Raw genomic sequence first — 21790 nt, 5'->3', positions numbered from 1 at the left:
CGAAATCGTACGACGATTTGTGCACACTGGTCCGAGAGCATTTGAACCCGAAGAAAAGCGTTCTGATGGCGAGGTACCGGTTCTACACCTACAAAAGATCTGAAGGCCAGGAAGTGATGAGTTATGTCGCTGAGCTAAGACGTCGTGCAGGACATTGCGAATTTGAAGGACATTTGGAGCACATGCTCAGAGACTTTTTCGTACTTGGCAATGGCCACGAAACCATACTTCGCAAACTTTTGACTGTCGAGACCCCAACCTTGAGTAAGACCATAGCGATAGCCCCCTGTTCATTGCCACCAGTGACAATAATAAGCACATCTCTCAGCACACAAGTGCTGCTACAATTACTGTGAACAAAGTGATGTTGTTTTCAAATTGTAACGTACAGAACAAGTCACACATACCTGCAGCTACACATCTGCAGATGTCTCAGAGTCCACCATCAAGGGTGATGAATGCAAGGCCATTAACACCTTGTTGGCGCTGCGGGGGTGATCATTGTTTCCATTCATGCTGATTCAAAGGATACGTTTGCAAGGGCTGTGGAACAATGGGACACCTCCAACGAGTGTGTAGGTGAGCTGCTAAGCCTGTTAAACCTGCAAACCACCATGTTGCGGAGGAGTATCACGAAGAAACAGAGCCTCAGATAGAGGAGGCAGAGGTACATGGGGTACACACATTCACCACGAATTGTCCCCCAATAATGCTGAATGTTGAACTAAATGGACTCCCGGTATCAATGGAGCTGGATACGGGCGCAAGCCAGTCCACCATGGGCAAAAAGACTTTCGAAAGGTTGTGGTGCAACAAGGCCTCAAGACCTCAAGCCTTAACTCCAATTCGCACGAAACTAAGAACTTACACAAAAGAACTGATTCATGTAATCGGCAGTGCTACCGTAAAGGTCTCCTATGATGGAGCGGTGCACAAGCTACCACTCTGGGTGGTACCGGGCGATGGTCCCACGCTGCTCGGCAGGAGCTGGCTGGGAAAGATACGCTGGAACTGGGACGCGTCCGAGCGCTATCGCCCACAGACGACACTTCGCGTGCCCAGGTCTTAAACAAATTTCCGTCGCTCTTCAAACCAGGCATCGGGAAATTCCAAGGAGCAAAAGTGCACGCGACCCACCCTCACAAGGCGAGAGCAGTACTGTACATGAGAGAAAGGGTAGAGATCGAGCTAGACCGGCTGCAATGAGAGGGCATCATTTCACCGATCGAGTTCAGCGAGTGGGCCAGTCCTATTGTCTCAGTCCTCAAGGGAGACGGCACCGTCAGAATCTGTGGCGATTACAAAGTAACTATCAAGCGTTTCTCCCTGCAGGACCAATACCCACTACCAAAAGCCGACGACCTCTTTGCAACGCTGGCGGGAGGAATGACGTTCACAAAGCTGGATCTGACTTCAGCCTACATGACGCAGAAACTGGAGGATTCATCGAAGGCCCTCACCTGCATCAACACGCACAAAGGTCTTTTTGTTTATAACAGGTGCCCATTTGGAATCCGATCAGCGGCAGCGATATTCCAGAGAAACATGGAAAGTTTACTGAAGTCGGTCCCGCACACCGTAGTCTTCCAGGACGACATCTTGGTCGGAACACAGTCGAGCATCTGCAGAACCTGGTGGAGGTTCTTAGTCGACTCAAACGCGTGGGGCTCAGGTTAAAATGCTCGAAGTGCATTTTCCTGGCGCCTGAAGTGGAGTTCCTGGGAAGGAGGATTGCGGCGGACGGCATCAGGCCTAACGCGAAGACGGAGTCAATCGAGAACGCACCGAGGCCACAGAACGCAATGGAGCTGTGGTCGTTTCTGGGACTCTTGAACTACTTTGGTAACTTCTTACCGGGTCTCAGCACACTGCTAGAACCACTACATGTCTTTCTACGAAAAGGGGGTGAATGGGTTTGGGGCAAAAGCCAAGAAAGTGCCTTTGTAAAAGCAAGAAAATTGTTATGCTCAAACAAATTGCTTGTGTTGTATGATCCATGTAAGCGTTTGGTACTAGCATGTGATGCGTCGTCATATGGTGTCGAGTGTGTATTGCAAGAAGCTAATAATTTCAATAACTGCAACTGGTTGCTTATGCATCCAGGAGTCTGTCTAAGGCTGAGAGAGCCTGCAGCATGATTGAAAAAGAAGCGTTAGCGTGTGTCTATGGGGTAAAGAAAATGCATACCTGTTTGGGCTAAAATTCAAATTGGAAACTGACCATAAGCCACTTATATCCCTGTTTTCCGAGAGTAAAGGGAGAAATACCAACGCATCGGCCCGCATCCAGAGATGGGCGCTCACGTCCACAGAAAACTGCGCCGATGCTCTCAGTAGGCTGCCACTGCCCACCACGGGAGTGGAAATGGCGCAGCCCGCAGATCTAGCCATGGTTATGGAAGCATTTGAGAGTGAGCAATCACCCGTCACTGCCCGGCAGATCAAAACCTGAACAAGCCAGGACCCCTTATTATCTCTAGTCAAAAGCTGTGTGCTTCATGGGAGCTGGTCCAGTGTCTCAATGGAAATGCAGAAAGAGATAAAGCAGTTCCAGCAGTGCAAAGATGAAATATCGATACAGGCAGACTGCCTTCTGTGGAGCAATCGAGTAGTGGTCCCCAAGAAGGGCAGGGACACCTTCATCAATGACCTCCACAGTACCCACCCAGGCATCGTAATGATGAAAGCGATAGCCAGATCCCACGTGTAGTGGCCCGGTATCGATGCGGACTTAAGAGTCCTGCTTTCACAGATGTAATACATGCTTGCAGTTAAGCAAGATACCCAGGGAGGCGCCGCTAAGTTTATGGTCTTGGCCCTCCAAACTGTGGTCTAGGGTACACGTCGACTATGCAGGTCCATTCTTGGGTAAAATGTTCCTTGTGGTTGTAGACGCATACTCCAAGTGGATTGAATGTGAGATAATGTCGGCTAGCACGTCCGCTGCCACTACTGAAAGCCTGCGGGCCATGTTTGCCACACACGGCTTATCCGATGTCCTGATGAGCGACAACGGGCCATGTTTTACCAGTACTGATTTCAAAGAATTCATGACCCATAACGGGATCAAACATGTCACATCTGCTCAGTTTCAACCAGCGAATGGTCATGCAGAGAGAGCAGTGCAAACCATCAAGCAAGGCTTGAAGAGGGTAACTGAAGGCTCACTGCAGACTTGCCTATCCCGAGTCCTACTTAGCTACTGCACGAGACCACACTCACTCACTGGGATCCCACCTGCTGAACTGCTCATGAAAAGAGCACTCAAGACAAGGCTCTCGTTAGTTCACCCTGATCTACATGAACAGGTAGAGAGCAGGTGGCTTCAACAAAGTGCAAATGTGTCACACGAGATTGAAATCAATGATCCTGTATTTGTTTTAAATTATGGACAAGATCCCAAGTGGCTTCCTGGCACTGTCGTGGCCAAAGAAGGGAGCAGGTGTTTCAGGTCAAACTTTCAAATGGACTCATTCACCGGAAACAGTTGGACCAAATCAAACTCAGATTCACGGACTACCCTGAGCAACCCACCTTGGACCCTACCTTTTTTGATCCCCCAACACACACACCAGTGGCAACCGACACCACGGTTGACCACGAAGTAGAACCCATCATCCACAGCAGCCCTGCAGGGCCCAACACACCAGCAAGGCCAGCTGCACAGCAGCCCAGCGAGGGCCCAACAAATTATTCAACAAAACCAGCTTTCACACCGAGACGATCAACCAGGGCAAGAAGGGCCACAGATCGACTCACATTGTAAATAGTTACACTATTGACTTTGGGGGGGGAATGTTGTTATATATGTGGACTTGTATTTACTCTGTACAGCCACCAGAGCGCTCATTCCCCAGAGTCCCAAGGGATCCCATAATCCCTTGGGAGCACAGGTATTTAAGAAGGCCTCACAGGTTGGAGAGACACTCTGGAGACCTGCAATAAAAGACTAAGGTCCCACGTTACTTTGAGCTCACAGTGTTCAATCTGACTCTTTCTCCATACACAACAGAAAATGTATCTTTTCTCTATGAGGCTTGATTTTAATTTAATGTTATTTCTCAACCCTACTATCGGTTAACAGCACAACTTTTGTAAGGCACCTATATTTTTATATCTGCGTACAACGGATCAATATTCTTTAACTTCTTTTGCTGAATCTTCTAAGAAGCCAACAGTTATAAGTATCTACTCCATCATTTGCGTCAGAAAAGTTGCATAAAAGGAAAATCACAGTCCGGATCTAGACTACCGAATGTCAACTTTGCGGACTACATATAAATTCTCCTTTGCGTCTCATTTCAATCTCTTTATTCATTACTTTATCTCTCTTTTAGACAATCACTGCTTTTCTTGGCTTCTTACCAATTCCTCCATTCCCTAACTTCTTTATCCCACTCCCAAATTTCCGTGGCCCTCTAATGGGCTTTCACTTCTATTTGATGTAGTTCCAATCAGGTGATTCAGCTGTTGCCATCATAATTCTGTCCACATAGCTTTTCAGAGTTTTGGGGCCATAACCTATCATTAATGAACTCTTGAATGCAAAATTTAGTGGTACCTACATAAGAATTATGAGCAGGAGTAGGCCATATGGCCGTTCGAGCCTGCTCCGCCATTGAATAAGATCATGGCTGATCTTCAACCACAACTCCACTTTCCCGCCTGATTCCAAAATTCCTTGATTCCCCATGAGTCCAAAAATCTATCTATCTCAGCCTTGAATATACTCACTGCCTCAGCATCCACAGCCCTTTGGGGTAGAGAATTCCAAAGTTGCACAAACCTGAGTGAAGAAATTTCTCCTCATCTCAGTCTTAAAAGGCCGACCCCTTATCCTGAGACTATGTTCCCTAGTTCTATACTCTCCAGCCAGGAGAAACAACCTCTCAGCATCTATCCTGGCAATCCCCCTCAAAATCTTATATGTTTCAATGAGATCACCACTCATTCTTCTAAACTCCAGAGTATAGGCACAATCTCTTCTCATAGGACAACGCTCTCATCCCAGGGATCAATCTAGTGAACCTTCATTGCACCGCCTCTAAGTCATGTATGTCCTTTCTCAGATAAGGAGACCAAAACTGTGCACAGTACTCCAAGAGGGGGTGTCAGGCTGCCTGTTGGCGGCCCAGCCGAACTCGGGAGAGCAATAGACCGGCCACTCGATTCTGCCGCATGGCCGCTGCAAAACAGTGGAAATGGGTCTTATACAGACCCCGAATTTCGGTCTCCCTTATTCTTGTACTCCAACCCCCTTGCAATAAAGGCCAACATGCCATTTGCCTTCCTAATTGTTTGCTGTACATGCATGCTAACTCTGTGTCATGTACGAGGAAACCTAAATCTCTTTGAACACCAACATTTAATAGTTTCTCACCATTTAAAAAATATTCTGTTTTTCTATTCTTCCCACCAAAGTGAATAAACTCACATTTACCAACCTTATACTCCCACTCACTTAACCTGTCTATATATCCCTTTGCAGGCTCTTTGTGTCCTCCTCACAACTTACTTTTCCACCTAGCTTTGTATCATCAGCAAATTTGGATACATTGCACTCGGCCCCTTCATCTAAGCCATTAATATAGATAAAATAGCAGGGGCCCCCAAGCACTAATCCTTGAGGAACCCCACTAGTTGCAGCCAACCGGAAAATGCCCTGATTATTCGTACACTTTGTTTTCTGTCCGTTAACCACAATCCTCTATCCATGCTAATATATTATCCCCAACTCCATGAGCCATTATCATACGTAGCAATTTTTTATGTGGCATCTTATCGAATGCCTTTTGGAAATCCAAATATACTACATTTATTGGTTCCCTTTTATCTATACCGCTAGTTACATCCTCAAAAAACTGCAATAAATTTGTTGAGGATCTTAGCTTGGAAAATCAAGCAGTAGAATCAGTTTGAGTGGAGCTAAGAAACAGCATGGGGCAGAAAATATTGGTGGGAGTTGTTTATAGGCCCCCAAACAGTAGTAGTAATGTCGGGCAGAGTATAAGTTAGGAAATTAGAGGTGCATGTAACAAGGGTAATACAGTAGTCATAGGGGACTTTAATCTACATATAGACTGGGCAAACTAAATTTGTAGTAATAGTGTGGAGGATGAATTCATGGAATGTATACAAGATGGTTTTCTAGATCAGTATGTTGAGGAACCAACTAGGGAACAGGCTATTTTAAGTCTAGTATTGTGTAATGATAAAGGGTTAATTAATAACCTTGAGTAAAGGGGCCTTTCGGGAAAAGTGACCATAATATGATGTAATTTTATATTAAGTTTGAAAGTGATTTCGTTCAATCCAAAACTAGGGTCTTAAATCTAAACAAAGCAAACTATGTAGGTATGCGGGGCGAAGTGGCCAAGGTAGATTAGGAAACTACATTAAAAGGTGTGACAGTAGACAAGCAATGGCTAGCATTTAAAGAATTAATACATCATTTACAACAAACTTACATTCTTTACAAACTTTAAGGCACAAAAACCCCACAGAAAAAGTGATCCAACCTTGGCTAGCAAGAGAAGCTGAAGATAGTATTAGATCAAAGGAAGAGGTATACAATGTTGCCAAAAAGAGGAGGAAGCCTGAGGATTGGAAGGATTTTAGAATTCAGCAAAGGAGGACAAAGATATTGATAAAGGGAAAATTGAATATGAGACTAAACTAGTGAGAGGCATAAAAACAGACTGTAAAAGCTTCTATAGGTATGTAAAAAGGAAAAGATTAGCAAAAGTAAATGTGGGTCCCCTGCAGGCTGAAACAGGATAAATTATAATGGGGAATTAAGGAAATGGCAGAGAAATTAAACAAAAACTTTGTGTCTGTCTTCACAAGTATGTAAAAAGTACACAAAAAAAACCTCTTGGAAAAATAGTGGAGAACCAAGGGTCTAATGAGAATGAGGAATTGAAGGAAATTAGTATTAGTAAAAAAAAAGTACTAGAGTAATTAAAGCCAATAAATTCCCTGGATCTGATGGCCTACAGAGGTGGCTATCTTCCAAAATTCCATAGATGCTACAATGGTTGCTGCAGATTGGAAGGTAGCTAATATAACTCTGCTATTTAAGAAAGGAGGGAGAGAGAAAATGGGAATTTGCAGACCAGTTAGCCTGACATCAGTAGTAGGGAAAATGCTAGAATATATTACTAAGGACGTGGTAACAGGGCACTTATTAAATAATAATAGGATTGGGCAGAGCCAGCACTGATTTATGAAAGGGAAATCATGTTTGACGAATCTGTTCGATTTTTTGAGGTTGTAACTAGAATAGACAAGGGGGAACCAGTGGATATAGTGTACTTGGATTTTCAGAAGGCATTCGATAAGGTGCCACACAAGAGGATATTATACACAATTAGGGCTTATGGGATTGGGGGTAATATACTAGCATGGATTGGTTAACGATAGCAAACAGAGTAGGAATAAATGGGTTATTTTTGGGTTGGCAGGTTGTAACTAGTGGGGTGCTGCAAGGATCTGTGCTTGGGCTCCAGCTATCCACAATCTATATCAACGATTTAGATTAGGGGACTAAATGTAATATATACAAGTTTGCTGATGATACAAAGCTAGGTGGGAATATAAGTTGTAAGGAGGATATAAAGAGGCTTCAAGGGGATATAGACAGGCTAAGTGAGTGGGCAAGAATAGAATGTGGAGAAATGTGAAGTTATCCACTTTGGTAGGAAAAATAGAAAAGCAGAATATTTTTCAAAATGGTGAGAGATTGGGAAATGTTGGTGTTCAGAGGAACCTGGGTGTACTTTTACTCGAATTACTGAAAGTTAACATGCAGGTAGAGCAAGCAATTAAGAATGCAAATGGTATGTTAGCCTTTATTACAAGAGGATTTGAGTATAGGAGTAAAGATGTCTTACTGCAATTATATAGGGCATTGGTGAAACCGCACCTGGAGTATTGTGTACAGTTTTGGTCTCCTTACCCAATGAAGGATATACTTGCCATAGAGGGAGTGCAACGAAAGTTCACCAGACTGATTCCTGGGATGGGGAGATTGCCCTATGAGGAGAGACTCTATATTCTCTAGAGTTTAGAAGAATTTGAAAGGTGATTTCATTGAAACATACAAAATTCTTACAGGGCTTGACAGAGTAGATGCAGGTGAGTCTAGAACCAGGGGTCACCGTCTCAGAATAAGGAGTCGGCTATTTAGGACAGAGATGAGGAGAAATTTCTTCACTCAGAAAATGATAAATCTTTGGCATTCTCTTCCCCAGAGGACTCTGGAGGCTCAGTCTTTGAGTATATTCAAGACAGAGATTGATATATTTTTGGATACTACTGGAGTCAAGGGATATGGGGATAATACAGAAAAGTGGAGTTGAGATAGACGATCAGCCATGATACTGAATGGCGGAGCAGGCTCGAGGGGCCGAATGTCCTGAAACATGATTTCCCTTTCATAAAACCATGTTGCTTTTTCTGTCTAATCATATTATGATTTTTTTTAAGTGCCCGGTTACCACTTCCTTAATCATGGATTCCAGCATTTTCCCCGACAACTGATGTCAGGATAACTGGCCTGTAGTTTACTGTTTTCTCTCTCTCTCCTTTCTTGAATAGTGGGGTTACATTTGCTACCTTCCAACCTGCTGGGACTGTTCTAGAATCTAGAGAATTTTGGAAAATCACAATCAATGCATCCACTATCTCTGCAGCCACCTCTTATAGAGCCCTAGGATGTAGGCCATCAGGTCCAGGGGATTTGTCGGCTTTTAGTCCCATTAATTTCTCAAGTTTGTTTTCTCTACTGATATTAATTACTTCAAGTTCTTTACTTTTTGGTATGCTTTTTGTGTTTTCTACTGTGAAGACAGATACAAAATATTTGTTTAAAGTCTCTGCCATTTCCTTATTCTCCATTATAATTTCAGCTGTCTCAGCTTCTAAGGAACCAACGCTTACCTTTGCTACCCTCTTCCTTTTTACATACTTGTAGAAGCTCTTAAAATCTGTTTTTATATGTTTTGCTAGTTTACTCTCATATTCTATTTTCTCCCTTTTTATCAATTTTTTGGTCATCCTTTGCTGGTTTCTAAAGCTCTCCAAATCCCCAAACTTACTACTATATTCTTAACATTATAAACCTCTGTTAATCTAACACTATCCTTAACTTCTGGAGTTAGTTACGGATGGATCACTTTTCCTGTGGAGTTTTTTTTATCTCTCAATGGAATGTATTTTCGTTGAGAATTTTGGAATATTTCTTTACATTTTTGCCACTGCTTATCTACCGTCATACCTTTTAATCTAATTTTCCAATCTACCTTTGCTAACTCGCACCTCATACTTATGTAATTGGCTTTATTTAAGTTCAAGTCTCTCGTTTCCGACTGCAGTGTTTCACTCTCAAACTTAACGTAAAATTATCATATTATAATCACTCTTCCCCAGAGGATCCTTTACTATGAGATTACTAATTAACCCTGTCTCATTACACAATACATGATCTAAAATAGCCTATTCCCTGGTTGGTTCCATGACGTATTGTTTTAGGAAACTGTCTCAAATACATTCAATGAACTAGTCCTCCAGACTACCCTTGCCAATTTGATTTGCCCAGTCTATGATGAAGGTTAAAGTCCCCTGTGATTATTATATTACCTTTGTTACAAGCTCCTATTATTTGTTGATTAATACGCTGTCCAACGGTATAGCTACTGATTGGAGGCCTATAAACTACTCCCACCAGTGTTTTCTGCCCCTTGTTATTTTTTACCTCCACCCATACCGATTCTACTGCCTGATCTTCCAAACCAAGATCCTTTCTCACTGCTGTCCTTATGTCATTCTTTATTTTCAGGGCCCTCCTTTTCGATTTTGCCTGTCTTTTCGAAATGTCAAGGATCCTGGAATATTTCGTTCCCAACCTTGGTTGCCTTCTCCATAATGGCTATTAGTTCAAAGCCACTTATCTTTATTTGTGCCACTAATTCATCTACCTTGTTACAAATGCTTTGTGCATTCAGATAAAGAGCCTTTAATTTTAACTTTTTACCATTATTCCCTGCTTTCACCTTATTCACTGATGCACTTCTCCGTTGAACTCTCTTGTCCCTTCCTGTCACACTCTGCATATCTTTATCCAAATCACTAAATTTCCCCTCACCTGACCCCCTTCTCCCACTCCTTTTAGTTTAAAGCCCTATCTACAGCCTTAGTTATTCGATTTGCCAGGATACTGGTCTCAGCCCAGCTTAAGTGGAGACCGTCCCAATGGAACAGTTCCCATTTTCCCCAATACTGGTGCCAGTGCCCCATGTATCGAAACCCCTTTCTCCCACACCACTCTTTGAGCTACGCATTTAACTTTCTGATCTGCTTGTCCATATGCCAATTTGCGTGTGGTAATTTGGTTTCCAATGAGAATATAGTTAGTGATGTTACTGTGCTAAAATGGAAACATTTGCCGTTATTTTGTTGGCAAACCCAAGTCAGCAGCTACAAGGGTTTTCAGTTAATTGAGATCAATAAACATGACTTAAAATGGTCAGCTGAACTCATTGTTTTTCTACCAATAATCTAATTACATAAATTATGTTGGTGGTAAAGCCCAGCATGCAGCCCAACTTTTGTTGGTGCATATAGAATCAGACAAATGTTATGATTTTGCTGCTCAGGATTGATGAAAGACTTTGGCACAGCCACAAAATTTCATGATGCACGGATCAATCAGAGCAAATTCTTTTCTGTTTCCAAAAGGGAATAATTATTGCTTGCTGCAGTCAGGTAGAATTTGCTCCATTTGAATCATCACTGTATTGTGTAACAGATTCATTATTTGTTATGGGGAGAAAGTGGAGCAATGGAATTAGTTTTAGATTGCTTTAGCACACAAGAAGCACATTCACAATGAGTCGAATGATCTCTTTCCATTCTGTAAATTGCTATACGTCTATGCTGATATTTTGGCTCCATATGGGTGTGTTGCTGGAGACCAGTGTAGTCTTGAACCATGAGGGTGCAATTAAAATCACACCTGTCCCCAAAGGGCCATACACACAGTGGTGTCAATGGAATCGAGATGGGTAAACACCTGGTTAAAGAAGCACGAGCATTTACACCACTGCATGGGGCATACATGTTCAACAATTGAAGCAACACATTCCCGTAATGAACCATGAAATGGAGCAGGCAGCCCGACACTGAACCCTGATCTGCACCTCAACTCCCTTTTCCCACCGTTGCTCCATATCTCTTAATGGCCTTACATAACAAAATTCTATCTATCTCAGTCTTGAAAGCTCCAATTGTCCCAGCATCCACAGCTTTTGTGTGAAAAAGTGCTTTCTGATTTTGCTCCTGAGTGGCCGAGCTCTAATTTTAAGCTTATGCCCTAATTCTAAGATTAAGATGGGATACTAATTTCTCAGTTTACATAAATTAGTCCAAAATTTCTTCTTTGTATTTTTGCCTCTCCCTGGAGATTGCGTGATCGTGGGGAGGACTGTCACGCTTAAGCGGCCAATATAGTGGGTGGGGCATGCATGCTCCTTAAAGGCAGAAAAAGAGGCACAAAGAGCCTGTGCCTGAAAAAGGCATTAAACCCTTTGTATGTGCAGTTTCGGGGGCTTAACACCTGTTTGAAATCCCCTTTGCAACATTGGGCTGCCCTGAAAGCAGTTGGCTCCGGGTCAACTGCGTTCAGGAAAATGTTCAGGATAAAGGGACTGCTGGAGGCCGCCACCAAAAAGCTAACTTTAAAAAGACTACTTGCGTGAACGTGGAACTGAGAGGTGCACTGAAGCGCCAAAGACTGTTACCAGTCCCCGCTCAGCCTCCTCCCAAATGCCTTCCCTGACTCCTTCTGTTCGCCCCTCTCTCTCCTGATCATTCTCCCCCACTTTCCCGGTCATCTCCTCCCTCTCAATCACTCCCCCACTTCTCCCGGTCACTACCCCCCCTTCTCTCAGTCACTCCCTCCCTCTCCCAGGACCTACCTGAGGGCTGTTGTTGACAACGCAGTGGCCCAAAATTGAAATCCTCTTTGCCGCCTGACGCCCTGTAAATGAGATATCAGGTGCGCTTCTGATTTACTGGTTCTGCAACAGGGATCGTTCCCCGTGACCAGTTCACACCAGCAGGCCGGACTGAACCAATTTATAGGCCATCAGAAGGCATCTATTTTAGCATCACCCAAAAATACAAATTCAGTCATAAATGTTAAGGTAATATACTCCTGCACTTACCTATTAGCTTTCAGAAGTGCTTACCATGTGGTACTGTGATCTGAAAAGGTTTGCTTGGGTTTTTCAAGTTCCAAAGGGTTAAACTACCATCTGAATGGCTACACATGAACTGCCTCCCTTCATGATGCCAGCTGACAGAATGGATAGCCTAGAAAATAAAGTTATAGTGAGTACATTATATTTTTGTGAGTAATAGATTATGCTTTATTGGTGTCTTTCAAGCAGTTATAATTATGTTACAGAGCAATGTACTTTACATTCAATAAATATTGGTCAAATTAATCTACTTATGCGCACTAAATTTAATTTGACACCCATGTAGATTGACTGTGCTAAATAAATTATTCCATTGATCTCTAATAGATATGGAATTATACTCTGTACAGATTAAAACAATATGCTGTTATTAGTTTTATAACCTAGGTGCAACAATTTAAAAGTAATTTTATCCTTACAGTTTATCTGATTAATCATCAGGGTAGGTATTCCTGTGTGTATCCGGGCCCCAAAATCTTCAGGACGTTCCCAGGTCTCCCCCCTGCCCAACCCTCCAGTTTGCGGAGGCCTCAACATATGCCCCGATTCCTGATTTCTTCAGGCAACCCTCTGCATGGATACTCAATTGTTGAACAATGGTAGGAACACCCTCTTCCTGCTCCTTTGAATGATAATGCTGAGCCTGCATTTACTCCAAGCACAGGCCTGGTATTGTCCATCTGGCAAATCCTAGGATAGCACAGTAGGGCAGAGACCTGACATGCTGGGTCTTCCCTTTTCCTGTTACATTTAGGAACTGTTCCCCAGGAGGCAGAGTACAAATAGAGCGGGAGGCCGAGACAGAGCGCGGACCTGAGCGGCTGCAGCAGCAGAGGTAGAGTATATGCGGCGAACACAAAAAGAACAAAAAAACAAAGATTGATGTCACAGGACAGCAGGTAGGGGATTGGTTGGTGAGCTTACGCATTTTATTTTCCTCTCTAAACTAGGATAGTGGTTTAAACCAAGAGCTGGGAAACTATAACTTACTTTATTAAATGAATAACTTAACTAGATCAACTAATTAATATAACTATAAATAATCATTTGAATAAAGATTTTATAATTAAATAAATAAAGCAAGGTTAGACTAAGATATGGCAGAACGGGATGTGTGTCTGGACTGCAGCATGCGGGAGTTTGTGGACAGTGGCACTGTCCGAAATGAACACATCTGCAGTCATTGTGCTGGAGTGCGAGTTGGAGACACTCGACCCATAAGGGAGGGGTGGAGTATCTGGATAGTTTGTTCCACACCTTGCTCACACCTAGTAGAGAGGTGCAGGTTCAAAATGGGGTTGATACGACCGATAGTGTACAGAGTAAACGGAACCCAGGTGAGATAGAGAACGAGGATTACATAAACTGATTCTATCCAACAGGTACAATGTACTCACTATCTGTGAGGATAAGGATGAAGACTGTCAGAAGGATAACCAGAATGCTAACCATGGCACTTTGGAGAAGGACGCTATCCAAAGTGTGTTGGGGGGGAGGTGGGGGGGGGGGGGGGAAGTATAATGTGGTAGTTGTAGGGAATTCAATAATTATGAAGACGGACAGCATCCTTTGTAAGCAGGATCAAGAGTCCCGCATGGTATGTTGCTTGCCTACCTAGTGCCAGGGTGAGGGACATCTCAAATCGGCTTGAAAGGATATTGGAAAGGGAGGGGTAGGATCCAGTTTTTGTGTTCCACGTTGGGACCGCCGACATAGGAAAGAGTAAACAAGAGGTCCTGTTTGGAGAATACATGGAACTAGGAGCTAAATTAAAGAACCGAATCTCAAGGGTTATAATCTCTGGATTATTACTATGTGTCATGTGCAAATTGGGGTAGGGATACACAGATTAGGGAGGTAAACACATGGCTGAAAGAGTGGTGTAGGAAAGAGGGGTTCCATTTCATGGGACACTGGCAGCAGAACTGGAACAAGGAGGAACTGTACCGTTGGGACGGGCTCCACCTGAACCAGGCTGGGAGCAGGGACCTAGCGGAAAAATAAAGACTTGCAATTATATGGATAAAAGGATAAATAGGGCGGTCATTAGGACTTTAAACTAGTAAATGGGAGGGGAGAGGGCTTAGGTGGAAAAGGTAGTACAAATAATAATTCAGAAACAAATGAAAAGGAAAGGAGTGGAGTAATAGTCAGAAACTGTGCTTTAGGCACGACAGGTAAAGGAAAAACTAAAAGATGTAAAGTAATGTGTGAGTAGAACATTAGAGCAGAGGACAGGTTAGGGTATGTGGCCCAAATAAGCGTTCTTTATACAAACGTAATAAGTATAAAGAACAAATTGAATGAATTACAGGCAAAAATTCAACTTGAAGGGTACGACATGGTAGCCGTTACTGAGACATGGCTGCAAGATGGTCAGGATTAGGAACTAAATATACCAGGTTCTAAGGTCTACAGAAAAGATAGGGAAAATGGGGAAGAGCGGGGGAGGGGCGACGGGGAGTAGTAGCCTTCATGATTAAGGATGAAATCACTTCAATGAAAATAACGGATATAACAAGAGATAAACAGGCAGTGGAGACTTTATGCGTAGAATTAATAGAAAAGGATTTAAGACTGTACAGGGAGTTGTGTATAGGCCCTCTGATAGCAACAGTGAAGTGGTAGATGGTATAATTGTGGAGATTAGACAAACATGTAGCAAAGGCAGTGTGGTTTTAATGGGGGATTTTAACTTTCATTTAGATTGGGATCATCATCATGAGCAGTCCCTTGGAATCGAGGAAGACTTGCTTCCACTCTTATTATGAGTTCTTAGGTGGCTGTACAGTCCAATACGAGAACCACAGTCCCAGTCACAGGTGGGACAGATAGTCGTTGATGGAAAGGGTGGGCAGGGAGCCTGGTTTGCCGCACACTCCTTTCGCTGCCTGCGCTTGATTTCTGCATGCTCTCGGTGATGATATTCGAGGTGCTCAGCGCCCTCCCGGATGCACTTTCTCCACTTAGGGCGGTCTATGGCCAGGAACTCCCAGGTGTCAGTGGGGATGTCGCACTTTATCAGGGAGGCTTTGAGGGTGTCCTTTAATGTTCCCTCTGTCCGCCTTTGGCTCGCTTGCCGTGGACGAGTTTCGAGTAGAGTGCTTACTTTGGGAGTCTCGTGTCTGGCATGCGAACTATGTGGCCTGCCCAGTGGAGTTGATCAAGTGTGGTCAGTGCTTTAATGCTGGGGATGTTGGCCTGGACGCGGACGCTAATGTTTGTGCATCTGTCCTCCCAGGGGATTTGCAGGATCTTGCGGAGACATCACTGGTGGTATTTCTCCAGCGACTTGTGGTGTCTGCTGTACATGGTCCACGTCTCTGAGCCATACAGGAGGGCGGGTATTATTACGGCCCTGTAGACCATGAGCTTGGTGACAGTTTTGAGGGCCTGGTCTTCAACCACTCTTTGCCTCAGGCAGCCTCAGGCTGCACTGGTGCACTGGAGGCGGTGTTGGATCTCGTCGTCAATGCCTGCTCTTGTTGATAGGAGGCTCCCAAGATAAGGGAAGTGGTCCACGTTGTGGATCTTGATGTCTTGGGGGCAGTGCTGTGTGGCGAGGACAGGCTGGTGGAGGACCTTGTCTTACTGATGTTTAGCGTAAGGCCTATGCTTTCTTACGCCTCGGTAAATACGTCGACTCTGTCCTGGAGTTCAGCCTCTGTGTGTGCACAGACGCAGGCGTCATCCGCTTACTGTAACTCGACGACAGAGGTTGGAGTGGTCTTGGACCTGGCCTGGAGACGGCACAGGTTGAACAGCTTCCCACTGGTTCTGAAGTTTGGTTCCACTCCAGCGGAGAGCTTGTCAACTGTGAGGTGGAGCATGCCGGAGTACTTAAGGATCCAGATAAGAGAGCCCTTTACAGTCAGCGCCTCACAGTTAACCTGGCGTGCCTCGATGACCCAGAGACGCAGAATGCCCACAGCGCTTGGTCTGCCCTCTAGGCCTCCATAACCAGTGCCTGCAAAGAGATGCTCGGTCACGCAACCAGGAAACACCAGGACTGGTTTGATGAGAATGATCAGGAGATTCAAGAACTAATAGATTGCAAGCCTTGAGCCTTAAACAGCAACCCAACTCGGGAGCAGCATAGCAGCATTACAGACGGCTAAAGGCCAAGGTCCAACAAAAAACCCAGGACCTACAGAAAAGGTGGTGGATGGAGAAAGCACAGGAGATACAGCAGCTTGCCAACAGCCATGATGTGCGAGGATTCTTCACCGCAGTCAAGGCCACATACGGACCAAACTCCCAGGTCCCACCCCACTCCTGGCTAAGAACGGGGAAACACTTATCAAGGACACCGAGGCAGTCAGGGCCTGCTGGAAGATCTCCTCAATCGAGACTCTGCCTTTGACTCGAGTGTTCTCTACTCCATTCCGCAACATGCTACCAGCTACCACCTCAGTGAGACCCCAACACTACACGAGATAGAAAAAGCCATAAGACAGCTAAAAAACAAGGCTACAGGAGCGGATAGAATCCCTGCTGGGGCACTGAAGTATGGCAGAGAGGCACTACTGGTGCGAATACACGACCTCATCTCTCTCAACTGGAGGGAGGAGAGCATGCCGGGAGATCTTAGAGATGCATTGATCGTGGCCATCTTTTAAAAAGGGGACAAGTCCGACTGCGGCAACTACAGAGGAATCTCCCTGCTATCAACCACTGGGAAAGTCGTCGCTAGAGTCCTCCTCAACCGACTTTTCCCCGTGACCGATGTGCTCCTCCCGGAGTCGCAGTGCGGATTTCGTCCCCTCCGGGGCACAACTGACATGATTTTTACAGCACGACAGCTGCAGGAAAAATGCAGGGAACAGTGCCAGCCCTTATCCATGACCTTCTTCGACCTTACAAAGGCCTTTGACACTGTCAACCACGAGGGTCTATGGAGTGTCCTCCACCGTTTCGCATGCCCCCAAAAGTACGTCACCATCCTCTGCCTGCTCCATGACAACATGCAAGCCGTGATCCATCACAGACCCAATTCACATCCGGACCGGGGTCAAGCAGGGCTGTGTCATCGCCCCAACCCTCTTCTCAATTGGGATAAGGGATAAGCAGACAAACACATGTCATAAAGGTAGTGAATCCCTTGAAGTGTGTTCAGTATAGTTTTCTGCAATAATATGTCCTAGGTCCAACAAGGGGGCAGGCCATATTAGATTTAGTAATGAGCCAGATTGAGTTAACAGTCTAACGGTGCATGAATGTTTATCTAATAGTGATCATAATATGATTGAGGTCAATGTTGTGTTTGAAAGGGAGAAACGTGAAACAGCTACTAAGATTCTAGATTGAGGTAAGGCTGACTTCAATGCGATGAGACAGACTGTCCACAGTAAACTGGTCAAATCTGTTAATGGGTAAAAAGACAGGTGGTCAGTGGGAGGTGTTCAAAAATAATTTAACATGATGCAGAACCAATTTATATCCCAAAGGGGCAAGAGCTCTACTTGCCAAAAAAAACAGCCATGGACGAGTAAAGAGATAAGGGACAACATAAAACTAAAAGAAAAAGCATACAAAAATGCAAAAAAAGCACAGATCCTAGTGAATGTGAGAAAAACAAAGAACAGCAAAGGGTGACAAAAACAGATAGTTAGAGCTACAATGAAAATAAGGAAATGACAGACATGTTGAATAAGTACTTTGCATCAGTATTTACAGTAGAGGAAGAGGATAGCATGCCAGACATCCCAAGGAAACTAATATTGAATCAGGGTCAGGGACTTACCAAAATTAATGTAAGTAAAATAACAGTAATGCAGAAAATAATGGCACTAAGGAATGACCAATCCCCAGGGCCAGATGGTTTCCACCCCAGGGTTTAAAGGAAGTAGGTGAGCACACTGCAGATGCCCTAACTATAATCTTCCAGAGTTCTCTTGATTCGGGTACCGTTCATTTAAATTACAAAATTGCACATGTCACTCCGCTATTTAAGGAGGATGAGAGGGGAAAACCAGGGAATTATAGACCAGTTAGCCTAACATCTGTTGTCAGGAAATTACTAGAGTCTATAATTAAGGATAGAATGACTGAACACCTTGAACATTTTCAGCTGATCAGAGAGAGCCAGCATGGATTTGTAAAGAATAGGTCACGCCTGACGAACCTGATTGAATTTTTTGAAGAGGTGAGTAATGAAGTTGACAGGGGAATGTCTATGAATGTTATTTATATGGCCTTCCAGAAGGCATTTGATAAGGTCCCACACATAAGACTGTTAACTAAAGTTGAAGCTCATGGAACTGAAGCAAAATTATGGGCCTGGTTAGGAAACTGGCTGAATGGCAGGAGAGAGGGATAATGGGTAGGTACTCTAATTGGCAGAATGTGACCAGTGGTGTCCCACAAGGATCTGTGTTGGGGCCTCAACTAATCACCATATTTATTAACTTAGATGATGGGATATGAAGCCACATATCCAAGTTTGCTGATGACACAAAGATAGGCAGAATTGTCAAGTGTCGACGGAAGCATAACATTTCAAAGAGATATTAATAGATTAAATGAATAGGCAAAATTGTGGCAAATGGATTTCATTGTAGTCAAATATGAAGTCATCGATTTTGGACCTAAAAAGGATAGAAACATAGAAAATAGGTGCAGGAGTAGGCCATTCGGCCCTTCGAGCCTGCACCGCCATTCAATGAGTTCATGGCTGAACATGCAACTTCAGTACCCCATTCCTGCTTTCTCGCCATACCCCTTGATCCCCCTAGTAGTAAGGACTACATCTAACTTCTTTTTGATTATATTTAATGAATTGGCCTCAACAACTTTCTGTGGTAGAGAATTCCATAGGTTCACCATTCTCTGGGTGAAGAAGTTTCTCCTCATCACGGTCCTAAATGGCTTACCCCTTATCCTTAGACTGTGACCCTTGGTTCTGGACTTCCCCAACATTGGGAACATTCTTCCTGCATCTAACCTGTCTAAACCCATCAGAATTTTAAACGTTTCTATGAGATCCCCTCTCATTCTTCTGAACTCCAGTGAATACAAGCCCAGTTGATCCAGTCTTTCTTGATATGTCAGTCCCGCCATAGAACAGAGTACTTTCTACAGGTGAAAAGCTAGAAACAGTCGAGCTCCAAAGAGACTTGGGTGTTCAGGTACATAGATCATTAAAATGTTCTGAACAGGTACTGAGAATAATATAAAAGGCATTTGAAATGCTAGCTTTTATATCTAGATGACTAGAATACTAGAAGGGGGCTGAAGTTATGCTATAGCTGCACAAAGCCCTAGTTAGACCACACCTGGAGTACTGTGAGCTATTCTGGACACCACATCTTAGGAAATTTATATTGGCCTTGGAGGAAGTGCAGCGTAGATTTACCAGAATGATACCTGGACTCCAGGGGTTAAATTACGAGGAGAGATTACACAAAAATATCTCTGTCTCCGACTTAATCCATGTGGATTCCAACTGAAATGCAACTCTTCATTATTTGGATCCACCCAGGATTACAGATATCTTTGAGATATTCAACGTTCCTCAAACCACTGCTTTCTCTGCATCCTGGGATCCACACTCAACGCTATGCACCACCACATGCACACTCTCGACCTCTCTCTTCAGCAACACCGACTCACTATCTCTAAGCTGTCCTGGTCCGCAGTTCTATTTCATCCTTCGCCTCATCCAGCGCTTTAACAAAAAACTTTTTTCCTTCCTTTCGGGTGTCAAGGATCGTACGCTTCAACAACTCTTGGACACCAATGCCCCTTCGGAAACTTCTTCCCCTTCACTTCCCTCTGATCCCATCGCTTCTTCCAATCTCACCCCCTGCCATGTTTTCACTATCTCCACTTACCTTCTCCTCTCTGACCCCGAACGATTAGTCCTCAGCAAAGGCCTGAGCTTCATCCCCTTATGCCCCCAGCTCAATGAGTTTCGAGCTTGGCATGATGCTGGGTTCTTTTTCTGCCTCCATGCCCACTTCTTCAGCCAGGAGTCTTAACCCTGCACAGCTGACCCTTTCTCCCGTTTTCAGAATTCTCGCTCTACCTCGACCCCTCCCTCTGCCCTCTTACCCGCTCTAGATCTCTTCATTGCGAACGGCCAGAACATTAGCCGTCTCAGTTTCTCTGCTCCCCTCACTCACTCCAACCTATCTTTCTCTGAATTTTCATCACTCCGGTCTCTCAGATTCAACCCCAACCTCGTCATTAAACCTGCTGACAAGGGTGGCACTGTTGTTGTTTGGCGGACCCACCTCTACCTTGCAGAGGCTGATCGCCAACTCTGACACCTCCTCCTACCTCCCCCGGACCATGACCCCATTACCGAACATCAAGCCATCATTTCCCAGAACGTCACTGGCCTCATCTCCGCTGGAGATCCTACCTCCACAGCTACCAACCTCATAGTTCCCCAACTCTGCATAGCCCGCCTTCCCAAGATCCACAAACAGGACTACCTTGGTAGACCCATTGTTTCAGCCTGTTCTTGCCCCACGGAACTGATTTCTTCCTATCTGATTTATTACATCCCTGGTGCAGCCCTCATCTTCACTCCCTCAAGTCAAAAGGGCACAGACTTGAACGGATGTGGCGGACAACTGGTTTAGCCATTCACAGCCAGATCTGGCTTGAACAAATAAAATATTATTGATTCCTACTCTTGTCTACAAAAAAAATGCTCACTATTCAGGATCATTCTGGATTGTAAAAATAACCCCCGGCTACTATTCTCTACTGCTAACCGTCTCCTTAAACCCCTCTCTCATCGCCACCACACTCACCTTTGTTATGCCTCAAATAAAGCAATATGACTGAGTACTGTCGACTTGAGTAACTGTGACCTTAGTCTCTTTAATCTGACTACAGAGTGCGAGCACAGCATGGGAGGCCTGCTGAGATGCAGTGCTCCCAAGGGATGCTGGGATTTCTTGGGATTCCAACAGATGCGCCCTCTGGTGGCGGTGGAATGCTGGTTACAAGGTGTTGCATACATAACATCACTCCCTCACAAAGTCAACAGTGCACTTATTTACAGGGTGAGACGATCTGGGGCTTTCCGCTCCCTAGTCAATCATCTTGGTACAAACACAGGTGCAGGTGAGTTGCTTGGGCCTTTGCTGGGCTGCTGCGCAGCTGGCCTTGCTGGGCTGCTGGGAATGATGGGTTCAGCTTCATGGTCAACCGTGTTGCCACTTGTGTGTGTATCGGAGGGTCGTAGTTGGTGGTGTCCTCTTCAGGTTGCTCGTGGCTGTCTGTGAATCGCAGTTTGGTTTGGTTCAAATGTTTTCTGCAAGTTAGTCCATTTGCTAGTTTGACCTCAAATACCCTACTCCCTTCTTTGGCTATGACAGTGCCAGCAAGCCATTTGGGACCATGTGCACAGTTGAGTACAAATACAGGGTCATTGACTTCAATATCGCGTGACAAATTTGCGCGATCATGGTACATGCTTTGTTGATGCCGCCTGCCCTCGACATGATCATGAAGATTAGGGTGGACGAGAGAGAGCCTTGTTTTGAGTGCCCCTTTCATGAGCAGTTCGGCAGGGGG

General features: G+C 44.5%; 1 protein-coding gene across 7 annotated transcripts in view; it reads right to left on the bottom strand.

The window, feature by feature from the left end:
- The window catches only part of LOC139276085 (syntaxin-binding protein 5-like), a 671748-nt gene that overhangs the window by 232827 nt on the left and 417131 nt on the right, over window positions 1-21790 (bottom strand). For all 7 annotated transcript variants that reach the window (XM_070893547.1, XM_070893550.1, XM_070893548.1 and 4 more), the window contains exon 8: window positions 12248-12371. In XM_070893547.1, coding sequence (XP_070749648.1) covers window positions 12248-12371 — 124 coding nt within the window. The remainder of the gene's footprint in view (window positions 1-12247; window positions 12372-21790) is intronic.

The sequence above is a fragment of the Pristiophorus japonicus genome, chromosome 11 (genome assembly GCF_044704955.1).
Source record: "Pristiophorus japonicus isolate sPriJap1 chromosome 11, sPriJap1.hap1, whole genome shotgun sequence".
Taxonomy (NCBI): domain Eukaryota; kingdom Metazoa; phylum Chordata; class Chondrichthyes; family Pristiophoridae; genus Pristiophorus; species Pristiophorus japonicus.
Note: the sequence above shows the minus strand (reverse complement) of the source record. Positions and strands in the feature narration are given on the sequence as shown.